Source organism: Leucopleurus acutus (genome assembly GCF_964270905.1).
Source record: "Leucopleurus acutus genome assembly, chromosome: 5".
NCBI classification, from domain to species: domain Eukaryota; kingdom Metazoa; phylum Chordata; class Mammalia; order Artiodactyla; family Delphinidae; genus Leucopleurus; species Leucopleurus acutus.
In genome coordinates, this window is record NC_139147.1 from 140,120 (window position 1) to 164,373 (window position 24,254).

The window sequence follows — 24,254 nt, forward strand, 5'->3', positions numbered from 1 at the left end:
TCTGGGCAATATAAATTATCACACTCGTTAATGTTGCCATTTAAAATTGCTAGATGTCTTAAAAACAATTAGGTTATTCTTGCTTTAGAATATTAATTGCATACCATATCCAACTTAGAAATTCTTCCAGATAATAGTCACTGGTCAAAAACATTTTGATTTTTTCAAATAAGTCTTTGTTCATCAAGAACAGAATATCTTTTAAAGTAAAATGCTCAGCTCTCAAAGCTACTGTGCTATTTGGAAAACGCAACATCAAAGGCTGGGAGGACCAGAAAGTACCCAAGGCCGACGGAGAAGCGCAGCGTGTGCACGTGGCGCCCAGCGGGAAACCCTGCCGCCTACCTGGAGGCAGATGGCCACGTTGACCCTGCAGCCAAACGTGGTGCTCACAGCACGTGCAGGCAGACCCAGGTCCCTGAACAGCTTGGAGAAGGACTGTGTGAGCGCGATCCTGGGCCGCTCCTCGGCCACCACCATGCAGGTGCGCACGCACGACAGGTTCACGCCCTTCATCTGTGGGAAGAGTGGGCGCGCACCGCCGGGTCTGAGCGTAAAGGCCAAGCTGCTCGAGCCCCGCCTCCTCGGTTCTGTCTTCCCCGCTCCGCCCTCTCGGCTCCGGCCCCTGAGGCCTCGGAGACCCGGGGTCGGGCCCACCCTGCCCTGCGCCCGCCCCCCTCTCCTCCCAGGAAGTGCACCATGGGTGTGTGTCGGGGTGGGGAGCTCACAGCAGGGGGCGGGGCGCCCCGGGAGGGTTTTCGGCTGCTGGGAGAGGTCCGGGGCTCTCTCCAGGCCCGGACGGCACGCACCCTGAGCACTGCTGTCTGCGTGCCCAGGCCCCGGGCGCACATCTCCATCACCGAGTAGGAGCAGAAGGTGACACGGGCCTTGTACTGGCTGACAGCCCACAGCCACAGGGACACGTTGGTCTCCAGCTCCGGCGGGGGCACCAGCACCGACTGGTGTCCCGAGTAGACACTGCGACAGCGACAGGGGCGGGGTCAGCACGCGTGTGGGCGCCTCTCCCCTCAAGGACACTGCCCTTCCCGGCAGAGCCCACCCTTTCTGCTCTGGCCGAGTGGGGCTTTCAGTAGAAAACTTGGGGGCGCAGGTCCCGCCACCAGCACTCAAGGATCCAGGGTCGCTGTCAGAGATGGGCCAGCCGGCAGGGACAGGGTTCTGCTTACAAAGATGGGTTCCTACTTCCCTGTTCTGGATGGAATTAGTAGTAACGGAGAGTGTGCACTTAATAAAAAGGCATTTTTACTCTTTTACTCAATTTCAGACCCGAACTCCAACCCACCAAACACCCACACAAACCAACCCACTCACACATGTATCCTCTGCTTGGTGGGCGTCAAAAATGTACCTTAGAAAGGGGGCGTCTGAAGAAGCAATTCAGCTGGGGGTGGGGTAAGGAGTGGGGGGGTTCTACCTGCACACTCACCCTCCACTCCCCTGCACACTCAGCTCCACTCCCCCGCACACCCACCCTCCACTCCTCTGCACACTCAGCTCCACTCCCCTGCACACTCAGCTCCACTCCCCTGCACACCCACCCTCCACTCCCCTGCACACTCAGCTCCACTCCCCCGCACACCCACCCTCCACTCCCCTGCACACCCACCCTCCACTCCCCTGCACACTCAGCTCCACTCCCCTGCACACTCAGCTCCACTCCCCTGCACACCCACCCTCCACTCCCCCGCACACTCACCCTCCACTCCCCTGCACACTCAGCTCCACTCCCCCGCACACCCACCCTCCACTCCCCTGCACACTCAGCTCCACTCCCCTGCACACCCACCCTCCACTCCCCTGCACACTCAGCTCCACTCCCCCGCACACCCACCCTCCACTCCCCCGCACACTCAGCTCCACTCCCCCGCACACCCACCCTCCACTCCCCTGCACACTCACCCTCCACTCCCCCGCACACCCACCCTCCACTCCCCTGCACACTCAGCTCCACTCCCCTGCACACCCACCCTCCACTCCCCTGCACACTCACCCTCCACTCCCCTGCACACTCAGCTCCACTCCCCTGCACACCCACCCTCCACTCCCCCGCACACTCAGCTCCACTCCCCTGCACATTCTATCTGCACACTCACCTGCACAGACACCACAGGGCAAAGCCGAGGCCACAGTAGGGGTCGAGGCAGATGGCGATCTGCCTGGAGGGGTACAGCTCACACTGCAGCTTGATGGAGCGGCACAGGGCGCTGGTGGCTGCGTGCGACATCTTAAGGGGTGAAAGGAAAGCTCTGCTCAGTGATGTGAGGGAAGAGGGAGGGCTGACGGCAGTGCCTGCTGCCCACAGCAGCCGGACACCTTCACTTCCCGAAAGGGTGGCTGGCCCCAATCCCACATACACCAATCAGTACCCAGGCACGGCACACTAGGAATCTTCTAGGCGAAAGTTCAGGGTAATAGAGACCTTTAGTGGAGCGTTTGGTGCCTGCTAATGTGACAGACTCATCCAAGTCGCCTGGTCCTCGAGGCCAGATAGTCATGAATCAGAAAGTTTAGACGTTACCATAAAACACTAAAATACGCATCACTCTCAGGCTAACCTAATCCTGGGGTATATTGGTATTTAACACAAACTTTAAGGAGCAAAACTGCTGCTTTAAGCTCTGGGAGGAGGAAGGGCCTGCACAGACCTGCAGCCAACACCTTTCTGCCCTTTGCCCGCCCACTGTGTCAGGGGCCGGAGTGGAGGGGAGCTCCAGCCAGAGGACCCACCTTCACACCCGCCAGGATCCCCGTGGTCGACACGCTGAAGTCCAAGTATGCGAGCACGTCTGGGGACGGGGGCCTGAAGATGCTGGCCACCTTCTTCTTGGGTATGTCATCTGTCGGTCAGGAGACATGGGTGGCGTGGATGCTAGTTCAGGTTCTCGTGGGGAGAGAGGAGACAGGACGCACCTGGGGAGCTGGGGAGCTCAGAGCAGAAGTCAGGCTGCGGGAGAGCAGGCCGCGTGTGCACGCAGGGAAGGTCACGTGGAACGGACCCTCGCGACCATGCCGAGCATGTGGGGATGGGGACAGGGGACGAGGTGGACACAGAGGGCTGGAGATGGGCCGAGAGAGCCCCACAGGAAAGCTCAGAGGAGCAGGGACTTGGCCAGGGTCCCAGAGCCTGTGATGGAGCCAGGATTACCGACATCTCTGTGCACAGTAAGTGCTAAGGATGGGCCCCCAGGGCTCTGGGTGCTTCATCGCGTTCCTTCAGGACCATGAGATGGGCACAGCACTGACCACGCACAGGTGGGCACAGGCGAGGCGAGGGCAGGGAGCGGGTGAGGTGAGGGGACTCCCCGGAGCCCATCTGCTCCCGGGCCCACCCCTGGGCGCCCCGCCAGCCGCCCTGGACCAGCTCCCCGTGCCTGTTGCTGGTATCAGGCAGGTGGCCACTGACAACACGGTCCCTGACTTCCTCTCGTGGGCAGTGCCCTGGTGGGCAAGGACAGGCACCTATACCCACCAGGTGCGATGGGGAAGGAGGGACCCCTCTCTGCTTGCCGGCTGGCACCCATGTGGCCGTGCACCTCGAGTTACCGATGGAGCCTGGAGGGTGCTGCTGGTTTGGGGTGTCTTGATGGTTGACCCAACAGGCCAAGGCAGAGGGGGCCCACAAGCATTTCCTGGGGCACGGGAGCACACACCCATGATGGGGACCCAGGACGGGTGTGTGTGTGCTGTGGGCACCGTCTATGTCCCCGCAACTGCCAACCGCTGCGCGGGCATGAAAGGCAGCAAGGGGAGCTCGTCCACAGGCGCCAGGCCTTGGAAGGACCTCTGCTCCCCACCAGCCGCCCTCCGTTCTGCGCGCCCGGCTCTAGGCTCGAGCTGGTGGACATAGGCTGTCAGGCACCCAGCCGGCGAGCCTCCTGTTAGTAGCCTCTCACCATTTACTGAAGCTGCTAAGCTGCTCTTAGCCAACCTTTATGTTTACGTGGCGACAACGCAATCCCTACAACAAAGGAAGGAAAGGGGGCTGATCCTGGCGGGGCCAGCGAGCACACCAACGCAGCGAGGACGCGCACCTGTATCTAGAATGGTCGGCCAGGTCCTGACGTCCACGGCGGCCAGTGCTTCTTTGGACTTGAGCAGCCGCGTGATGGCCTGCGTCGTGAGTACGCACGCAGACTTGCTGACCTGCAGGGCACAGGGGTTGAAGGCACAAGTGAGACTCGGCGCCTGGGAGCGAACTGCACACGGGCCCACGGTCAGGTCCGCCCTGCCGGCCGTGGTGCCTGCCTACCTCCACAATCATCTTGACGGTGGGAAGTGTGGTGGCGAGGTTCTGGGGGTGCGGGGGCCGCACAGTGACGGGCACGCAGCCACAGTACAGGCAGCCGTAGAAGGCGGCAATGAGGTCCACCCCTGGGGAGACACATGGTCAGAGGGCGTCAGCGGGTCAAAGGCTGCTCTCCACGTCCAGGGCCATGGATCCACGAGAAAGACCAGGGGCCTCACCTGCTGTGCTTGAATAAAACCACCCTCCTCCACACTAACGGTGTGCACTGAACAGCGCTGTTACGGAGGGACAGAGAGCTACCCCGCTGCAGGTCACCCCCCGCCCAGACATGGGGAGGCCAGGGGGGGAGGGCGCAGTCACGGCCCAGAGGAGGCCATGGAGGGCGGGTGGGCGAGCTGCCCACCCCGGAAGCCCTGCACCTCTCGCGTGCATCTGCGCCCTGACATGGGGGGCCTGGCCGCTTCTCCAGGGAGGCCCCCACCCCTGGGGATGGGCCAGGATGTCCCTGCCCCGCTCTCAACCCCGCGCCACAACGTGGGACCACTGGCTGCTCCTTCAACTCTTTCATGTGTTTCAAGTTCGGGGGGGAACTGTACCACACTTAAAACCCATCTTCCCCTCTTGAACTCAGTCCGACTTGAGGACACCTGAGTCCCACACCCTGGAGACTCCTCCAGATGTTGTCCTCAAATCACACAAGGCACTGCCTGACAACATCTGGCTACCAGACACCAGTCTCAGGCTGTTTTGATTCCAGGGTCAAAATAAATACACAACGTTTAACCCAGCTCACGGGTTTCACCAGATTACAAGTTCACGATGCTCCATCAGGGCCAGGGGTACTCAGCACGGTCATCTTTACGGGCCTGAGCCCACCCACCAGGGACCACCCAGGAGACAGAGACAGCAGGCAGGTCGACACGCGTGTGAGCATCCTCACACCCAGCAGGGCCACTCTGCCCAACGCGCCACAAAGGTATCACCAAACTGAACACACGAAAGCACCATCAGCAACTCACTTCCACGAGCTCATCTAGCTCCTGCCGTCCCTGCGTGTGCATCTCCTCTTGTCCTGGCATCACCAGGCGAACATGCGGGGCAGCCCTGTCCCTGCCCGCACCCCACCTGCAACTCCCAGAGAGTCACCCCAGGGCCACACACCCCTGTAAGGAGAAAGTCCTGGCCCCTCGCAGTAAACCAGGGAATGCACAACACGTGCACACGCGCACACACACACACACGTGCACACACACACCGGTGTGCATCTGCAAAACTTCAAGCAGGGTGGGATCTGCCCTCCAGCTATTCATTATACTCTCCACCTGCTGGTAAGGTTGTAAATTCAGGACTTCAACAAGCATTTTCCTTTATTCACTAAAAATTTTTTATAAACAGTGTCAAACATGCCCCAAAGAGAGAGAGGCGTTGGGCCTCCTTCCGTCTTTTCTCCTATTCTCCTGTTACTTCAGCAACCCTCACCCCCAGCATGTCCTCACGCTGCATGCCTGCAGCTGCAGCCCGGAGCCCCTGCATGGCCGTGGTCCTCCCAGGCTCTCTGCCGGGTGTGGATGGTGATGGCTGGGGCTCCCGAGCGGCTGTGTCCCTGGCCTCATCTCGGCCGGGGAGATGTCTGCCTCACACTGAGGCCAGGGAGACGAGAAGAGTGGGAGCTGCAATCAGTCCTGGAGAGAAATGACTGCACGTTCCCGGGACCGGAAAGAGCAGCGTAACTGTAACGCCAGTGGGAGCCCGAGGTGTCCGAGCCGTCACGCGTCCACGTCCAGAAACAGGCCGGGCCGCCAGCTCGCCCTGGCTGCCGGGCAGGGAGCCCTCCATGGCAGCGCCCTGGGAAGAGGCCCCCAGATCCCACAAGCAGAGAGAAAGTGCCCAGCACAAGTCGTGTCCTGCCAGACACACTGAAAAGAGACGGTACCCAAAACCTGAGTCAGGAGTTCCAGAAGCATGAAAAAGAGGGAGAAAAGGCAGTAACGAAAAAGAACAGTTTCCTGAGATGAAGATCAAGTGGGCAGGAAAGTGAGAGAGGACCTAGACCCAGGCGTTTCCCAGTAAAATTCCTGAACTAGAACCAACAAGCTTCCAGGCAAAACAACAACAGACTTATAAAAGGGGGAAAAAAGAAAATCACCTACAACCCTGGGGAAGCACCTGCCACGCCAGAGAAACCTGTGATTCCTGTTCCAGCGAAGGCCCAGGCCGCCCAGGAAAGGGAAAGGGAAAGGTCTTCCGAGTGCCACCACCCGTGCGCCAGACGCAGGAGAAGAGCATCCCCTAACAGCCAAGCAGCAAACTCCCAGAGCCAGGACCCCAAGACAAGGCAGGAGAGGCAGAGCGGGCGCCGACGGGGAAGATGGGCTATAAGGGCCGCACTGGGCAGAGTGAGGGGATTCCACAGGAGCCAGGTGGCACCGGAGGGAGCCGGGAGGACTGGGAGCCCCCAGGAGGCCCAGACATCCCGACTGGGGAGGCGCAGGCATCTTGTTCCCACAACTGTGGGTCTGATCAGAGAGCAGGGCGAGGGACGGAAACCGTTCACCCACTCACCAGCGCCAGTGAGCAGCCATGACGGTTTGGGGCCAGCAATCCAGCCCAACACAGAGAGGCCCACGGAGTGGGGCTCGGGGCTCAGGGTGCGGGGCGCAGAAGGAGACGGGAGGGGTGGGGGGTCCGTGCGGATGGCCCGGGGGCCAAGTCCCACCCAAGGTACAAGGAAAAGAATCAGGGGCAGATGGTCATCTGTCCAGACAAGGTCAGCAGATAAGAACTGCAGCCCATTTTAACATGTGCTAAAATGCATTAAGAAAACGATGCAAGATATGAAAGAATAACCAAAATCAGAACTAGAAAAAAGAAATGAGGAAAGAAGTAGAAATTATAAAAAAATCATTTCAGAAACGAAGATGGAACTAGAAGGAGCCCAAGAGCAAACAAGACAATGGACACAGAAACCACGAAGAGGACGAGACTGGAAACAAAACAGAGACACTCCTGGGGAAAACGACAGAGAAGACCTAACACGTGGGCCACGGGAGCAGTCAGGAGATGCGAAGAAAATCAAAGCAAGGGAAGGGACAGAGAAAAGACTACGGTTCTAGAAAACTTCCTTGAAATTAAAAAAAAAAAAAGATTTGCATCTTCTTATTTAAAGATACTTTATACATTGTACGGCATTGATGGTATAGTGGTGAGCGTAGCTGCCTTCCAAAGATACCTTAGGTAAGAGAATGCCGCCCTGTAATAATCAATGTTACAACCATATGCCGGACTTTAAGAAGGGAAAAAAAATGTCCTTTTGGCACCTAGAGCAAAAAGGCCAGTGACTCATAAAAGGAAGAAAATTAGATTATCGTCAGACTTGATGCTTAAGGCCAGGAGAAAATGGACACATATTTGAGAGGCTCAAGAAAAGAAAATGTGAGCCAGGGATTTTTTTATCTAGCAAAAACAACTTTCATTACGAAGTGTACAGACTGTTACCAACAAGCAAGAACTCAGGGGATACTGTTCCAATGAACCTTCCTGAGAAACCAATTAGAGAACCAGCGTGGCAGAAAGAGACTGAACGCAGTCACTGGGACTGAGGGTGAGGAGAGGACGGCTTTGCAGGCCCCCAGCCCCACCCGCCCCGGTGACACAGAGAGCACAGCTACAGGGAAAACGGGTGGAGAAAGCACGTGTGAAAGTATTTAAGCTGCTTTCAAAAATCACACAGGTGGTCACGTATTACTACCGTTATTTTGGAGATGCTGCTTATGACACAGGATAAAGCAAGTGAGTGATCTTGGGATATTTGAATTCTATCGACTCCCACCCTGGAGAATCAGGATTCTCAGTAGGGAAGAAGGGAGACACAGGCGTAAAGCAGACGGAACGTCAAGAAGGGTTCAGTAAAAGCCTGTAACCCTGGATCTGATCAAGTGCAGCAGTATGAACTCATGAGGCACTGCCTGTCTCCAAGATATAATTATTATACTCATTTTAAATCAGACCTCTGTTCAAGGAAAGGGCCAACGGCCAGCGGCCAGCCCAGGAGGGACGAGCCCCTGGCCCAAACTGGTGCTGTGAACACCAGGCTCCACGGAGAGCTGGCCGGGGCACCTGGTCCCAGCAGACAGCAGGAGGCATTAGGACGGGAGGTCACACCCGAGGACACGTGGGAGCAAGCTCCCACTAGGGTGCGACAAGAAACAGAATTCATTTCATTGATAGAAGGAAAGAAGCAACACTTACTCTACCTTTCACAGCCGAATTCTACCACTGGGTGACCAGATACTAACGAGGGCAAGTGTCTGTTTATAGTTTACGGCGGATAAGTGAAAAAGAAAGGACAGAACACCACTATTCAGTGACCCTTAAAGCGTTAATGAACGCGGGACGAGAATGTCAATGGCTGCTAGCGTGCTAATTCTGCAAAAGAAAGAAACAGCCTTAGGGTCTTGCGAGGGAGTCTGACCCCGGGTTCCCTGTGGGAGCCCAGGAGCAGCCGCCCGGCGGCATACACGGAGCCACTCCAGACGGCGGAGACGCTCCAGGGCCACAGAAGAGATGGACAGAGGGAAGCCTGCAGGTTAAAGGAGACTTAAAAATATATCAGATTTAAAGAAAATCGGCAGACTAAACTGTGATGACTAGGACGCTCATCTGGGTGATCAAACTATGGAGAAATGGAAGAAATGGTGACCACAGAGGTCAGGACAGAGGCTACTTTTGGAGAATGGAGGAGGTGGTTGGGACGGGAAAAGCAAAGATCCATTTCTCGACCTGGTTGGTGGTTACAAGGGTGTTTGCTTTCTAGTAATAAAACAGAGGGGAGAGATGCGGGAAGAACAGCCAGATGAAGAAAGCAAACAGAAAGGAAAGGCTGCACTAAGACAGGCAAGAGTGGACTCACAATTACACACAAGTGCTCACAGGGGTGGAGGCACGCGTGACGGGAGCACAGGGTGGGCACGGGCAGAGGGCAGGCCGGCAGGTCCTCACCTGGGGGGTAGACCAGGGCCACGTGGGCCCCGGTGGTCAGCCTGGCCTTCTCCATCAGAGCAGCGGCCACTCTCTCAGCCTTTTTGTGCAGCTGGATGCAGGTGGTGGTGCTGGTGACTGTGCCCTAGGAAAGCAATCGTGGGCACTGCTGAGCGGGGGGCAGGGGACGACCCATGGACACTCCGCGCACAGCCCGTGTCTGAGCCCCTGTGGTCAGGAACCAGGACAGGTGCCACTCCAGACCCGTCTGCAGTCTTCTCAGAGCCTGGTCGTCCACCACGGTCAAAGACTTGGCGATTGAGAAAACCCTTTTGGCCATTATGATAAAATATTTTAAATATAACAGTAGTATAAAGAATAATATAATAAATATCCAGTTTTTCATTACCTAGTATTTTGCCACATTGTTTCAATGTCTCTTTTATAAAATAAATCACCACCACTCTACATACACCCCCAATTCCATCCTCTCCCTCCCTAAAAGCAACCCTTATCTTGAATATAAACACACACAAGCAAATGAGAAACAGTAAATACAGGCCCCTAAACTGAACCCTGACGCATGTTCAGGCACCCCATCCACCAGGTCCTGGGGCCTGGGTCGCCGCAGGCTGCTCTTTCAGGGAGCCTGGGCGGACGAGCGGCTGGCGGGGCGCCCCGCACCTGGGTCTCTGCGGAGGAGAGCTGGGCCAGGGACCAGCTCCGAGCTGACCCTCCCTCCCCTTGCCGACCCGAGTCAGGCCTCACAGCTCTCTCGGTCCTTCTCAGGAGAAGTACAGCGCCACTCGGCCTAACCACCACCGGCCTCCAGGACAGCCCGGCGCAGCGTCCAAATCCCTCACTGCTCCTTGGCCGAGGTCGCACCACGCAGGTCCGGGGGCTTTGCACAGCTGGTCAGACTCTCCTCACACCCAAGCCGAGGTACAGAGCGCCATGCCAGGCACGCACCGGGAGCCCAAAGGCCCAGAGCCCCCCCAGTCCCCAAGGCTAGGGGCCACCTCGTGCCAGGGACACCACCTGCTAGGCACAGGCCTCCTCCCGGGTCGAAAGCCGGCATATCCTTGGAGACCTAAGGACAATTCAAACCTCAGAAGGTTGACAAGCCAAAAGAAGTGCAAAAACCTACAAGTGTTTGGAATGCACCTGGAGAAGGCGAGGCGGTCTCCTGTTGGCTCCTCCTGAGCTCTGAGCTTTAAAGACGATCATGGGGTCTTCTGGGCTGACTGTGCTCCTGGTGGTGTCTCTGGACACGCCCACCCACAGCCCCCTCCTCCCTGGGAAGCGCCCCATCTGCACAGGCGCTCAGCCCCCACGCAGGCCACCCTCGATCCCGCGGGCCTGCCTCTGACCCCCCCTCACACGCGTCTACATCCCCACGTCCTCTTCTCTGAATGGCCATCTCTCGCCTGGACCACGGCCCCCTGGCCCGCTGCTCCCACCCTTGCCCTCTTACAATCCAGAGGAGTCGCTCGGAATCACGGGCCCCATCACACCCCTCACGGCTCACGCCTGGGGTCAGCCCAGTGCCCCGGCCTCGCCGCCTCACAGCCCCGGCCTCGCTGCCTCACAGCCCCGGCCTCGCCGCCTCACAGCCCCGGCCTCGCTGCCTCACAGCCCCGGCCTCGCCGCCTCACAGCCCCGGCTGCACTGATTTTCAGCTTCTCGCCATGAGCTGACTTTATCTTGGTCAACTGTTACTTATTGGCTTTAGAGTTCCATCAGCCACAGGAAGACTTAATTCACTGTCTGGTGAACAGGGGCCTTTTCTGTCTTCTTTAAGACTGTGTATGTAGCAGGCAGCAATCAATATTTTTGAATGAAGGAGCAGTGGCCAGTAATGAGCAGGACTGAAAGCCAGGCTGGTGTTTCTCTTTCTGTTGTTTTTTGGCTGCACCATGCGGCATGCACGATCTGAGTTCCCCAGCCAGGGACTGAACCTGGGCCCCCTGCATTGGGAGTGCAGAGTCTTAACCACTGGACCACCAGGGAAGTCCCAAGGCCAGTGTTTCTAAGACGTCAGAGCACAAGCGTCCTCGTGGGCCCGGGAGCGCCTGACAGCGAGTCATGCAGGGTTTTCATTGTTATTTTTCATGTTTTCATAGTTTGTCTACTGGCCCACAACTTACAGTTTCTCCTTTATACCCTAGAAGCCCCTGGTAGCATGTAACACCCGCTGAAAGGTACCCAGGATCAGGGCAGTAAGCAGTATTTGTCATGTTAAAGCTATCAACAAATGTAGAAGGTCTAAATTCCTAATCTTTACAAAATAAACATTTCCTTTTAGTTCACTTAGGAGTACTTACATGCATACTATTCATAATCAAAAGACAAGGTAATGAGAATTTTCCTGTTAAATATAAAAGCCACAGAAAGGTAACTGTGTGGCTTGTGTGGAAGCTGAGGCTCCCACAGAGAGAGGCAGGCCAGCCGGGGCCTGGGTGCCAAGGCTTGCTGTTCTCCAAACGTGAGGTCTTGAGCCTGAGTGCCACAGCTGGGAAACAGACCTCAGCCCCCCTCCTAGGTGGGCAGCGCGTGGCCCGCAGGCGTGGGCGGCCTCACCTTGGCGCTGAGCAGCAGGAAGAGCAGGTGCTCGGGCGTGGTGCTGGCCCGCCAGCGCAGCACGTCGGGCAGGAACAGGAGCTGCGGGGCGCACGGGGGGCGCTCAGTGCTGGCGGCTTCCCACCCGCCAGGGAGGCCCCTCCTCCCCCCAGCCACCCGCCCTTACCTTCCTCGCCTGGTCACTGTCCTCCAGGTGAGACAGCTCCCTCCCCGAGGCCTGAGCGATTCTCTTCCCAGCGACCAGGTTCCCAACAACCATGGAGGCTGGTCCAACCTCTAGAAAACGAGGGGGGATTGCGAGTGAGAGGTGGGTGACGTCTGAGAGGTAATCATCACACAACTTTTTATTTGAACAGGCAGGCATTTAATTCTTCACTATGACACAGGTGTTCGGGAAACCAGCTACAAGGATTATGCTAAGTGACAAACAGAATCTCTCTCTTACAAACAAGCCAGATGGAGACATTCACCACATGGCAGATGCCCTGGGGAGATATGATTTGACCTCAGCCACAGCTAAACTCTTAATGTATTTATCTCATTGTTTTACTGGTTGTGTTTCATTTAATGGTATTTTATGTGTGTAATAATCAACAAAGGTTAGCATTTACTAAAAATTTACATAACCAAAGGAATGAAAAACTGTACATAAGAGTTAAACCAGGGAAGGGAAGTTGACCGTTTGTTGGGGCTTCCTAGATCAACCCGGTGACTGTGGCTGATGACAGAGCCGAGTAGCAGCACGTGCGGCACCCACAGGCCCCATGGCCTCGGCGTGGCCGGCGCCCCACGGCACAATGGTGGCCGCGGCGGCGCTTTAGATTCCAAGCTCCAGGGCTGCTCTTGGGCATCAGTTCTGCCCCCAGGGAGCAGCCTCCACAGCTCAGACGCCAGGCCTGAATCCAGTCCTGGGGTGGGTGTTAACAGGCGGCGGGAACCCCCATGCTGGGGACGTGGGGTTGTGCTCTCCCCTGGGGGGCAGGAGTTGGGGACCGACCCGGTGTGCCGTTCGCTCTGGCTCTTAGCCCCAACCCCAGAGATGGAGCGTTCAACAGGGCTGCACCAGTTAAACACAAGCGTAGCTGCCGCAGTCTGAAGATGGAATAGACGTGTTGTGTGATGTACACTAACCTGGCTGCTTCTGGCGAGGCTTGGGAAGGTTGGTAACACACGTGTGAGGGCACATTAACACGTTACACGGGTGCAGCATCCCCTCCAGAAAGCGCTGTTTGGTTTCAGAAACGTGAATCCCTCCTAGAGGGGCCTTGGGCAAGGTGTTCGCAGGAACCAGGGCCAGACAGTACACGCCCACCTGGTGGATGCTGTCGATGGCCTGGAAGGGGGGGCATGAGACGGGGAACTGTGACCTCTGGGACGTTTTGCTAGAAGAGAAACATGGCGAGGCGAGTGTGCATTTCCTATCACTTACACACACGTTCTGTGTATGTACACAATCGAATATAAATCTGTAACTGCTCACATTAAAAAAAAGCCGTAAAAGTAGTTAAGTGACTTCCTGTGGGAGAAGCAGTGAACAGCAAGGCAGGCAGAAGCTGGACTCCTCTGAATACACCTTGCTTTCAAATTTGGAACCATGTATATATTTTACACACAAAAAACTTAAAATTTAAAAAAGCAATCCCTAACAACTGAAAGTAAAATAAAACAAATGAACTCAACCAAAGTGGAATCAGGTTGGTAGCACAGCCCCAGAGAGAATCTATTTATAGTGACTTTAAACACAGGAATTTCATTAATCCAGTCCCACGGGCAAAAAGAATTGAAAAAACATCTTAAGCTGCGCTCGGAAATTTCACACTTGAGAGGTAGTGTGGAGACGGTTATTTGGAGACTGTGCTGTGTGCAGAGTGGCCTCAGGATATGAGTACTTCTGCTGGAAGTATCACCACTGCAATTTTTCATTGTGGAGAAAGATCGGTGACTTAAGAAAAAACCCTGAGGTCTTGAGCTGGAACTAGCAGCATAAACCCATGATGCAGGTAATCTTGCAAAGCAGGCGGACATCACCTCCTACTCTGTCCACTGAAAAAAGCCAGTAACATCAAGTTCCCAGACAGTGCCCAAATTCCACTTCCCCTAGAAGGCAGTGGGGCCCCAGGAGTGTCGGGTCTAGGACACAAAATGCACCACCTCCCCAGGAATCGAGCTTCCTGTTCCCGGGTGTGGCCTCAAAGAACCCAGGAGGTGTGTCTAAAGGGCTCAAGAGCCAGTCCGAAGAGGCTCCCACTGACCACTGTCAAAAATATAACAACTATAATCCACTAGTTCATAGTGAGACAAAAAATTAAAAAAGACTTAAAAGCCTGGCCCCACCAAGTGCAATTTTTACCTTATTTTGATCCTGAGTTTAACACACATACTAAACATTAGATAATCCAGGAAATTTGAATAGTGACTAAATATTTAATTTTATATATATATATATATATGTATAAAATTATATACACAATTACATCCAAAAGAACAAAATACCTAGGAATAAATTTAACCAAGGAGGTGAAGGACACATGTACACTTAAAACTATGAGACACTGATAAAAGAAATTGAAAAAGATACAAATAAATGGAAAGATATTCTGAGTTCATGAATTGGAAGAATTAATATTGTTGAAATGTCCATACTACCCAAAGCCATCTTCAGATTTAATGCAATATCAAAATACCCATGACATTTTTCACAGAACTAGAAAATACACTAACATTTGTACGGAACCACAAAAGACCCTGAATTGTCAAAGTAATCTTAAGAAAGAAGTACAAAGCTAGAAGTATCATGCTCACTGATTTCAAATATCATAAAGCTATAGTAATCAAAACAGTATGGTACTGGCACAAAAACACACGTAGATCAATGGAACAGAATAGAGAGCCCAGGAATAATCCCACACATATGTGGTCAGTTAACTTACAACAAAGGAGACAAGAACAAACAACAGGGAAAGAGAGCCCCCTCAATGAATGGTGTCGGGAAAACTGGACACCACACACAAAACTAATTCAAAATAGATTAAAGACTTGAATGTAAGACCTGAAACTGTAAAACTCCTAGAATAAAACATAGGCTATGGTAAACTCCTTGACATCAGTCTTGGTGATGATTTTTTTGGATTTGACACCAAAAGTGAAAGCAACAAGAGCAAAAATAAACAAGTGGGACTACATCAAACTAAAAGGTTTCTACACAGCAAAGGAAACCATCAACAAAACGAAAGGAACTACTGAATGGGAGAAAATACTTGCAAATAATATATCTGATAAGGGTTAAGATCCAAAATATGTAAGAAACTCATACAAATCAACAGCAAAATAAAACAAAAACAAAAATCAAATAATGCAATTAAAAAATGGGCAGAGGACCTGAATAGACATTTTTCCAAAGAAGACATATAAATGGCCAACAGGTATATAAAAAGATGCTAAACATCACTAATCATCAGGAAAATGCAAATCAAAACCACAATGAGATATCACCTCACACCTGTTGGAATGGCTATTATCAAAAGGACAAGAAACAACAAGTGTTGGCGAGGATGTGGGGAAAAGGCAGCCCTCGTGCACTGCTGGTGGGAAAGTAAACTGGTGCTGCCGTTATGGAGAACAGTATGGGGTTTCCTCAAAAAACTAAAAATGGAACTACTATATGATCCACCAATTCCACTTCTGGGTATTTATTGGAAAAAAACCAAAAATGCTGGACATCCCTGGTGGCGCAGTGGTTAAGAATCCGCCTGCCAATGCAGGGGCACAGGTTCGAGCCCTGATCCGGGAAGACCCCACAGGCCACGGAGCAACTAAGCCCATGTGCCACAACTACTGAGCCTGCGCTCTAGAGCCCGAGAGCCACAACTACTGAAGCCCATGTGCCTAGAGCCCATGCTCTGCAACCAGAGAAGCCACCGCAATGAGAAGCCCACACACCGCAACAAAGAGTAGCCCCTGTTCACTGCAACTAGAGAAAGCCTGCATGCAGCAACGAAGACCCAATGCAGCCAAAAACAAATAAATAAGTGAATAAAAAAATACCAAAATGCTAACTTAAAAAACATATATGCACCCCTCTGTTCATTGTAGTATTATTTACAATAGCCAACATACCTAAGCATCCATCAACGGACGAATGGATAAAGAAACTGTGGTACACACACACACACACACACACACACACACACACACACACACAGGAATATTACTCAGCCATAAAAAAGAATGAAATCTTGCCATTTGCAACAACATAGATGGACCTTCATAGTATTATGCTAAGTGAGATAAATTAGATGAAGAAAGACAAAAACATATGATCTCTTACATGTAGAATCTAAAAACAAAAACAAAAAGATGAGCTCATAGACATAGAGAACAGATTGGTGGTTGCCAGAGGTGAGGGGTTGGGGGGGTGGGAGAAATGGGTGAAGGCATCAAAAGGGAGAAACTTCCAGTTATAAGGTGATAAGTACTGGGGATGCCATGTACAGCATGGGACTGTAGTTAATAATGCTGTGCTGTGTGTTTCAAAGTTGCGAAGAGAGTAGATCTTAAAAGTGCTCACCACGAGAAAAAAACTCTGTAACTCTGTGTGTTGAGGGACATTAACTAGACTAGTGACTCTTTCACTATATGTACAAAATCAAATCATTGTGTGGCACACCTGAGACTAATAGTGTTACATGTCAGTTATACCTGAATAAAAAGTTTACTGTTAATTTTTAAGATGTGATACTGGTACTTCTTTTTTAAAGAAAGAAATACTCAAATTTACAGGTAAAATCTGTGAGTCCGGGATTTGCTTCCACGCACTCCCGAGGGAGAAGCGGGGAGGATGGGCGGGGCACGGCTGGGGCCTTGACTGTCGGTCATTGCTGAAGCAGCGATGGACACACAGGGGTTGTTACACTCTCCTTTGTATGTTTCGTATATCAGAAATATTCCATAACAAAACATTTTCATTAAAAATAAACGTTGTAAATATTAGTAGAAAAACCGATCCTCTGAAGCTCAGAGCTCCCTGGCCTCCCTGACGCTGGACTTTGTCTGCTCTGTACAAGTGTCCTTTCTTAGGTGGCTGGGGCCGAGCACACGCCACAAAACCAACCGGAGCTGTCGGGACACCAGAGGGCTTCCCTGAAAAGCCGCCAGGACTGAAATTCACCCAAAGATTTGTACACTATTGTCCACAGTAGCCTTATTCACAATAGCCAAAAATTAACAACCCAACGTCCACCAAGGTGTGAACGGATAAGCAAAAGAACACAACTTGACAATAAAAAGGAATGAGCCACTGATCCACACACCACGAGGAACCACACAAACGTGATGCCAAGGGAAAGAATGCCAGACCAGGAGCCCACACTGAGATTCGTCTGCACGGACGTCCAGGGAGGGGGCAGGGCTCATCCCCGGCGACACAAAGCAGCCAGCGGTTCCCTGTTAGACGGGAGCGCTCTTACCTGTGGTTACCTGGGTGTGTACATTTGTCAAAACTCATCAACCTGGACACTTGAAAATGGGCTCCTTCTACATGGAAGTTACATTCAGTAAAGCTGAGTGGACACTTGGTTTGTGCTCTTTACTGAAGGCAAAGTTTACTCCCTTCCCCGCAAAAGAACTTGTTGAATCTAGTTCATTATTTAAGGATGTAAACGTGGACGTGTAGGGGAGGACAGTGCGCAGCACGCGGGTGAGGCCAAGGGCACGTGCGTGTCAAACGGGTGTCACGAGGTGGGAAGCACGCGGAGCCCCAGCCCAGGCGCGAAGGGTTCACTGGGCTATGCTTCCACCTTGCTACATGTTTGAAATTCTCAAAGCACAGCAGTGGAAACACCGATGCGTGCAAGTTTACATCTCTCACCCCGGTGGATGGCAGCTCCGCGGGGCCGCCCCTCACCTCGAGGGTCAGCCCACGCTCAGCCAGTGCCCACTGTGTGCCCACACGCACCCACCTGTAGCACACGGCTCATCCACTGGAAGCTGTCCTCCTCTGAGGCGTCGGGCCGCTGCTCTGCCACCAGCACGATCCGGTCATCGTGCAGCACTGTCACAGAGAACACCGCGATCCTGGGGGAGGAAGGGACAGAGATGACAGCCCGGCAAGGGGGGCCGGGACGCGGACGCCCCGTCCTGCCCAGACGGAAGCCGCAGCAGGGCTGGAGGGAGACGTTGTCCAACAGAATTTAAAGGGAAGCAGCCACGAACCTCCTCCAATGTGGATGAAATAAGTTTCGATTCACAAAACAGAGAGCACTTCAGTGCACAGCAAACAACCAGGCACACGTTGTAAAGAACGTTTTCCTTAATTGCAATGTTAATCTATGTGATGTACTTCTTTATGCAGAAGCCTCTGTTGAGAAGTTCTGTTAATTATCTGTTTCTTCGTCCAGGTGAAATCTTGCATCACCCATCACTCTGCTCCTGTCTGTGGCTGACGGCAGTGGTCTTCTGTCTCACGTCTGATCGAAGAAGTTCGACATGTTCTCCTTTTCTCTGTGCTGCCTTTTTCTTCCTTTGGACTTTGAGTGGATTCTCTTTTTCTTTATGAGACAAGCATCTGTCTCCCCATCACGCCCATCCTGCTGGCATGGCTGCCAAGCTAGCTCTGGGCCCTCACTGACCTACCTTCTCAGGCTTGCTCCTTTGGCCGCTACGCACAGGCACACACACACGCACACGTGCACCCACTCTCTTTAATGAAACAAACTTTACCCAGTATTAACATTTCCTTACTTTCACACATCTTGTTTCTCTTAGTACCTCACCCAAAAGTGTTTTCACAAACATGGTCTTTTTGTGACAAAACTTCTGAACCTTACGTACCCAAGAATACTTTTACTGCAACTGCACAATTAAGTGACATCTTGGGATGAATATAAAATCTAGGTTAAAAGTTCCTCTGGGGCTTCCCTGGTGGCGCAGTGGTTGAGAGTCCGCCTGCCAATGCAGGGGACACGGGCTCGTGCCCCGGTCCGGGAAGATCCCACATGCTGAAGAGCGGCTGGGCCCGTGAGCCATGGCCGCTGAGCCTGCGTGTCTGGAGCCTGTGCTCCACAACAGGAGAGGAGGCCACAACGGTGAGAGGCCCACGTATGGCAAAAAAAAAAAAAAGTTCCTCTGAAAAACTTAAAACGTTACTGCACTGTCATCCTCTGGCTCCAGCCCCTCTGCCGGGGAGTCTGACGCATGCTGGCTGGAGGCCCACCCCACGGGCCCCCTTCCTCAGGGTCCAGACACGCATCCCCCACCGAGTCTGCTCTCAGGATGCCAGCCCTTCTTGCTCCGCTTCCCTCTTAATTTTTCTTTTAAACTTCCTATTTCTTGACTTCTGGAGAAATTTCTTTATCTGGCTTTTCAGCTTATCAGCTCACTCTACAGCTGCCTCTGCCCTACATTTACTCCATCTGCTAAACACTGTCCTGTCGGGACGCTGTGACTGCGTCCAGTGCACAGCTCCTCCCTGGTGGACGCAGGTAGGCCACCTCTCCATCCGCCGGTGCGACCACCCTGCACCCCCGCTAGTCGCTGGGCCGGCTTCACCTCCAGGTGCCATCAGGTGTCGGTGGCCACGCGAGGCTCCCTAACGCACCCAGGAGCAGGCGTGGGCTACCCCGGAGTCCGCTCGGTGGACACTTGCACTGACGGTGTCTCCGGTTTCTGCTGTGAGTCCTGTGCGCCCCGGCTCCAGGCTGCACGCACCCACCAGGCCTGCCCGCCCTGCTGGTTTCTCCCGAGTGCTTATTCGCGGCCGTCATCCTGACCCGGAGAAGGGCCGGCAGACCATGCTCACCTACCACTGGCAGAATTCCCTGATCGTTTCTTTAAGGTATATTCAAAGGACGGCTCCAGCCTGGCTTATAGGCACCTTAGCTTGAGTAACGAAAGCACTACCTTGAGAAGAATACAGTGAAGAAATGCAGTGGCTGAGTGGACCAACTAGGAGAAGGGGCTGCCTCCTCCAGGACAAAGAGAGCTCAGAGCTGGACAAGCTGGACAGGGTGCCCCCTCCCCGCCCCAGCCGCCCGGGGCCCGGGCCAGGGGCCCCCTTACGTGCTCTATGGACATGAGAATCTGTAAAGTGACTGCCTAACACATTCAGAGAAGGCGAACTGACTCTATTCCAGGAGACAACGGCCTCGGGTGATTTCAGGCAAAAGGGTGCCCTCCGCTCCAGCCCGCACTCCCGAGGCTCTCCGGCAGCTGTCCAGGTGCCCTCGCCCTCACGCGCACTGTGCTCCGTGCCCAGGTCGAGGTCTGGATCTCACCCTCTAAGGAACCATGAGCTCTGTGTGCGGTGAGGACTCCAACTCTGGCATCCTCGCTGCAAATGTCATCCTGTTCTTTGTGAAGTTCCTCTGATGAACAGGAATTTTTAGGTTTTGTGTATTCAAATCACCAGGCTTTCCTTCCACTGCAGGAGACCTCTCGAAGGTTAGCTAGAGAAGGAACCTAAAGGCACGGCAAGGGGACCCACAGCGCATCACCTGCCTCTGTAGACAAACTTCATGGGCTCCACGGCCAGTGCGGTGGCCACGATGTCATCCGCGTTGTGTCTGCGGACCCCCACCACCATCAGCCCGTCCAGCTTGCCCACGACGAAGACCAGGTTATCCTGAAGGCAAGGACGCTGGTCGGGCCCCGGACACGTGGGCAGGCCCTGTGGCTCAGGCCCTGCTACAGAGACCCGACAGCTCGGAGACCAAGTAACTCACAGACAGGGCCAGCGGGCCCCCTGCCCACGGTGACAGGGAGACCCAGGCAGGGGCCACCAGGGGTGAAGAGGCCCTAAGCCTGGCAGGCTTTCGGGGCGGGGCAAGGGAGCACCCAGGGCAGGCATCAGCACCGGAAAGGTCAGAGATGGGAATGCAGCTGAGGGTGAAGTCTGTTAAGGACTTGATGCTCCTGCGCTACAGACAGGGCTCCCCAGCTTGGCCCCAGTGACGTTCTGGAGGCCGGGACTCTGTTGGGGGGGGTCCTGTGCACAGGGGACGCAGAGCAGCACCGCTCCCCAGCTCTGAGCCCATCTGCAGGCCCAGGGCTGCCAGTGGGACATACTCACAGGCCCGATGAAGCCCAGCAGCCCCGTCCTGGTGAAGGGTCTGTCGGAGACGGGCACGCCCCCTGCCGTGACTGGGACAGTCTGCACAGAGTGGGGAGGACAAGGTCAGGCGTGGTCCACAGGGATCAAGCGAGCGGCAGGCAGGTGAGAGAGAGGACCAGGCATGCGCTGCCCGTGCCGGGCGTGGCTCCTCAGACGGGCATCACCGCGTCTCCCTGGAGGGGAAGGGGCTCCCACCAGGGCCAGAGTCCCTGCCGTTTGGTGAGACCCCCTTCAGGCTCCTGGCCTCCACAGCCCGTGCTCCCCCTCCCGGCCTGTCCCGTCGCGGCCCGGGGTCTGGGGGGCACTCGCTGGACTTTCCTGACGACCCCACGGCTCCAGCCCAGAGGCCAGCTTCCCTGGGCCAACCTGGATCCGTCAGGGCCACGAGGTGCCCACGCAGGGCTGGCCTGACAGAGCGGGCACTGCCGAGAGCCGCACTGTCCCCTCCCACCCCTCCGCAGCTGCGGACTCGACCTCTGCACAAAGTAGGGACCAGGCACGGACCTCAAAGATGTTCTTTGTGATCCCAAGCAGCCCATAGTATGCTGTCGCTGCCGCGCTGGAGTTGACGCAGATTTCTCCAACTTCATCGGTTTTACAGAGGTAAGGGGTCCCCTCCACCTTCACAACACACACGTCAGCTAAAGAGAGAAAACCACCCTCAAGGGCACGAACAAAGAGGACACTGAGATGGGCCATCCCCAGAGACCCGCGGGCTTGGCCTCTGCAGGGTGGACACGAACAGTTCGTGTGCTCCAGGCTTGGACACTCACACCCCTCTGGCCACAAGCCTGCGTGTTCCACACGCGGTGCCTGAAGGTGACAGAAATGCTCCCAGTCACGCGGGCTCTGTCGTCCCCCCCGGCACCGCCCTCCTGAACCCGCAGGAGATGGGCGGTGCCACCCGCTCACACCTTTGCCTTTCGGGCTGGCTCCCACACCAGGCCTGATGACCCCCCCCCCCCGAGCGTGGGCCCCTCCCGCGGCCCCATGACCCCCTTCTGTCTTCACCAAGCAGCATGCCCGCCGATGCGGCCGCCTGTGGCCCAGAGCCTCAGGAGGGCAGGCAGCGGAGGGTGGCGCTGCTGCGTGTGCGTTTCCCCCCAGATCCACGCACTCGCCTGCATTCTAATGCAACAGAGACCCTGCCCACGCCACAACCAGACCAAAAGGGACAACCCCGGTGAGCCGTGCTAACACAACCCTGGGGCTGGCACAGAGAAGGCTGCGCATCCGCCGAAAACAAGACCCCCCAGGTCCTCACTGACAGACCTGCAACAATCCTGGCAACAGACACACACACACCCGAGGGAGCGTGTGCACGCACACGCACACACACACACACACCCAGGGGAGCACGTGCACACATACACGCCCCAAGGGAGCATGTGCACATACACACACACACCCGAGGGAGCACGTGCACACACACACCACACACACCCCTGAGGGAGCACACACGTGCCTGAGGGAGTGTGTGCACACACACAGAACCTGGTCCAAGTTTAAGAATAAAACGAGAGTCCTTATACTTTCAATCAAAAGAATCACCTATTACAATATTTCACCATCTTTTAAAGAATTACTGTGCTCGCCACATAACAACTAAAAATCAGAAAGACCCTGCTCTTTACCCCTCATAAAATGTTTATGCTGGAGTTCCTGGCTCTACAGAACCGCTGAGTCCTTATTTTTGGTAGACTTATGCAAGGAAAAAACACGTCCCGCCTTGTTCTACGTGTCCGACCTCTGGCACACGCACAGGCCCAGACCGCGGCCCGTGGCCCTCCCACTGGTTCCCAGCCTGTCCCCGAGCGTGGGCGGCTCACGCCCCGCCCACGCAGGCCCTGTACCCTGGAAAGTAGCAGACGGGGCGACTGGCGCAGAGATGGGGCCGCTCTCCGAAGGTGCCCAGGTGGGTTGGCAGCTGCCCGGAGCCCAAGAGGGCCAGCACGGGGAGGAGGGGAGCTGGAGCAGCCACGGGGTCACTGCGGTGAGGGGCGCTCCCCATCTCAGTGCCACAGGGCCTCCCGGGCCCGGCTCTGCTCTCAACTCTCCCCCATGACCCTGCGCAGGGTCCCGCGTGTGCTCGCGCCTGCGGGGGAGCTTCGGGGCACAGCGCCGTCACCTTCCTGCGCTCGCCGGCTGCCACGGCGGCACAGACACCCCGCGACGCATGCGTCATCTGGGCCCGGGGCCTTTCTGGGAGCACAGGGATCCCTGGGAACCTTCAGGGCCACGCTGCTCCCCTAACAGGCCCTTGTCAGGATGTAGAGACAGTCTCATCACCGGGTTACCTGCAGACGTCCAGGGGTCTGAGATTGACGCCTGGCCTTGAGAGAGGCGTGACGACTGCCTGGTGCGCAGTGAGCACCCAGAACCCGAGCTCTGGCACTACTTCCCCAACGGTGGGGAACCAGAGTCCGGTTCACAGGCCATAGACACACCTCGTATTTCAGCACAACTTTAACTTGATACAAAGGGAGGCAAAAAGCAAAAAATATCTTACTAATTAAAATCCCAATTCACATGGGGAATCACCTGAAGCCCTCTGGTGCTCACGTGCTCCAGAGCCTTTGCTGCCACCCGGCCGCAGGACAAGACCATCCCCAGCTGTGACCTCACCTCCAGGCATCACCTGACCGACGTCCTGAACCGTCAGGACCGAAAGCTTCTCTTCCGCGTCCAGTCTGATCACCCCGTGACTGAGGCAGCTCATCGACAGCACAGCTCTTCTTGGAGGAGGGCCCCCCAGGTCAGGCGGCCTGGAAACAAAACTGATTAACTGACAAGGGGAAGAGCCCGTGGGCGTAGGACCACGGCCCCCTGCCGACAGGACGATGAGCAGCCAGGTGCCCGTCTGCGCCGGCTGTGGGGACGTTGGCTGCAGGACCTTGGGGGGCAGCATGTATCTCCACAGGTCTGCACGACGCCCCACCCCACGCACTCCTCTGCAGGGGGGCCCTGTGGGCCGCAAGGACGCTTCCACCAGGACGTCCTGGGACATCCCCCGGAGCCCCGAGCAGCACGTGAGCAGAGCGACACGCCTCCTGGGAGCAAGCCTGCGAGCACCAAAGCCAGGGGAAGGAGTCTGGGACCGCACGCAGGAACAACGAAGCGCCGGCCACTCCCCAGCCCGTGCCAGCCCGAGACCATCAAACTACCGGCAGAACTGCCCTGAGCAGCCCTTCCCAACTCCTGACCGTGGGAAGCAGGAGAGGGAGGAAAGTGACTGCTGCTGTTTGTGACGCCAAGTTTGGGCCTGATTAGTTTCGCAGCAGCAGGAACCAGGATGCTGAGAAACAAATGTCATATCTTCTCCAG

General features: G+C 55.1%; 1 protein-coding gene across 1 annotated transcript in view; it reads right to left on the reverse strand.

The window, feature by feature from the left end:
* DIP2A (disco interacting protein 2 homolog A) overlaps nucleotides 1-24,254 on the reverse strand; it is a 94,443-nt gene that overhangs the window by 11,949 nt on the left and 58,240 nt on the right. The window contains exons 18-32 of the mRNA XM_082840101.1: nucleotides 23,556-23,695; nucleotides 21,435-21,571; nucleotides 20,889-20,969; nucleotides 20,314-20,441; nucleotides 17,782-17,896; nucleotides 12,956-13,157; nucleotides 11,991-12,100; nucleotides 11,825-11,905; nucleotides 9,266-9,389; nucleotides 4,271-4,392; nucleotides 4,053-4,164; nucleotides 2,749-2,858; nucleotides 2,115-2,245; nucleotides 810-978; nucleotides 346-516 (exon numbers count right to left, since the gene is read on the reverse strand). Coding sequence (XP_082696227.1) covers nucleotides 346-516; nucleotides 810-978; nucleotides 2,115-2,245; nucleotides 2,749-2,858; nucleotides 4,053-4,164; nucleotides 4,271-4,392; nucleotides 9,266-9,389; nucleotides 11,825-11,905; nucleotides 11,991-12,100; nucleotides 12,956-13,157; nucleotides 17,782-17,896; nucleotides 20,314-20,441; nucleotides 20,889-20,969; nucleotides 21,435-21,571; nucleotides 23,556-23,695 — 1,933 coding nt within the window. The remainder of the gene's footprint in view (nucleotides 1-345; nucleotides 517-809; nucleotides 979-2,114; nucleotides 2,246-2,748; nucleotides 2,859-4,052; nucleotides 4,165-4,270; nucleotides 4,393-9,265; nucleotides 9,390-11,824; nucleotides 11,906-11,990; nucleotides 12,101-12,955; nucleotides 13,158-17,781; nucleotides 17,897-20,313; nucleotides 20,442-20,888; nucleotides 20,970-21,434; nucleotides 21,572-23,555; nucleotides 23,696-24,254) is intronic.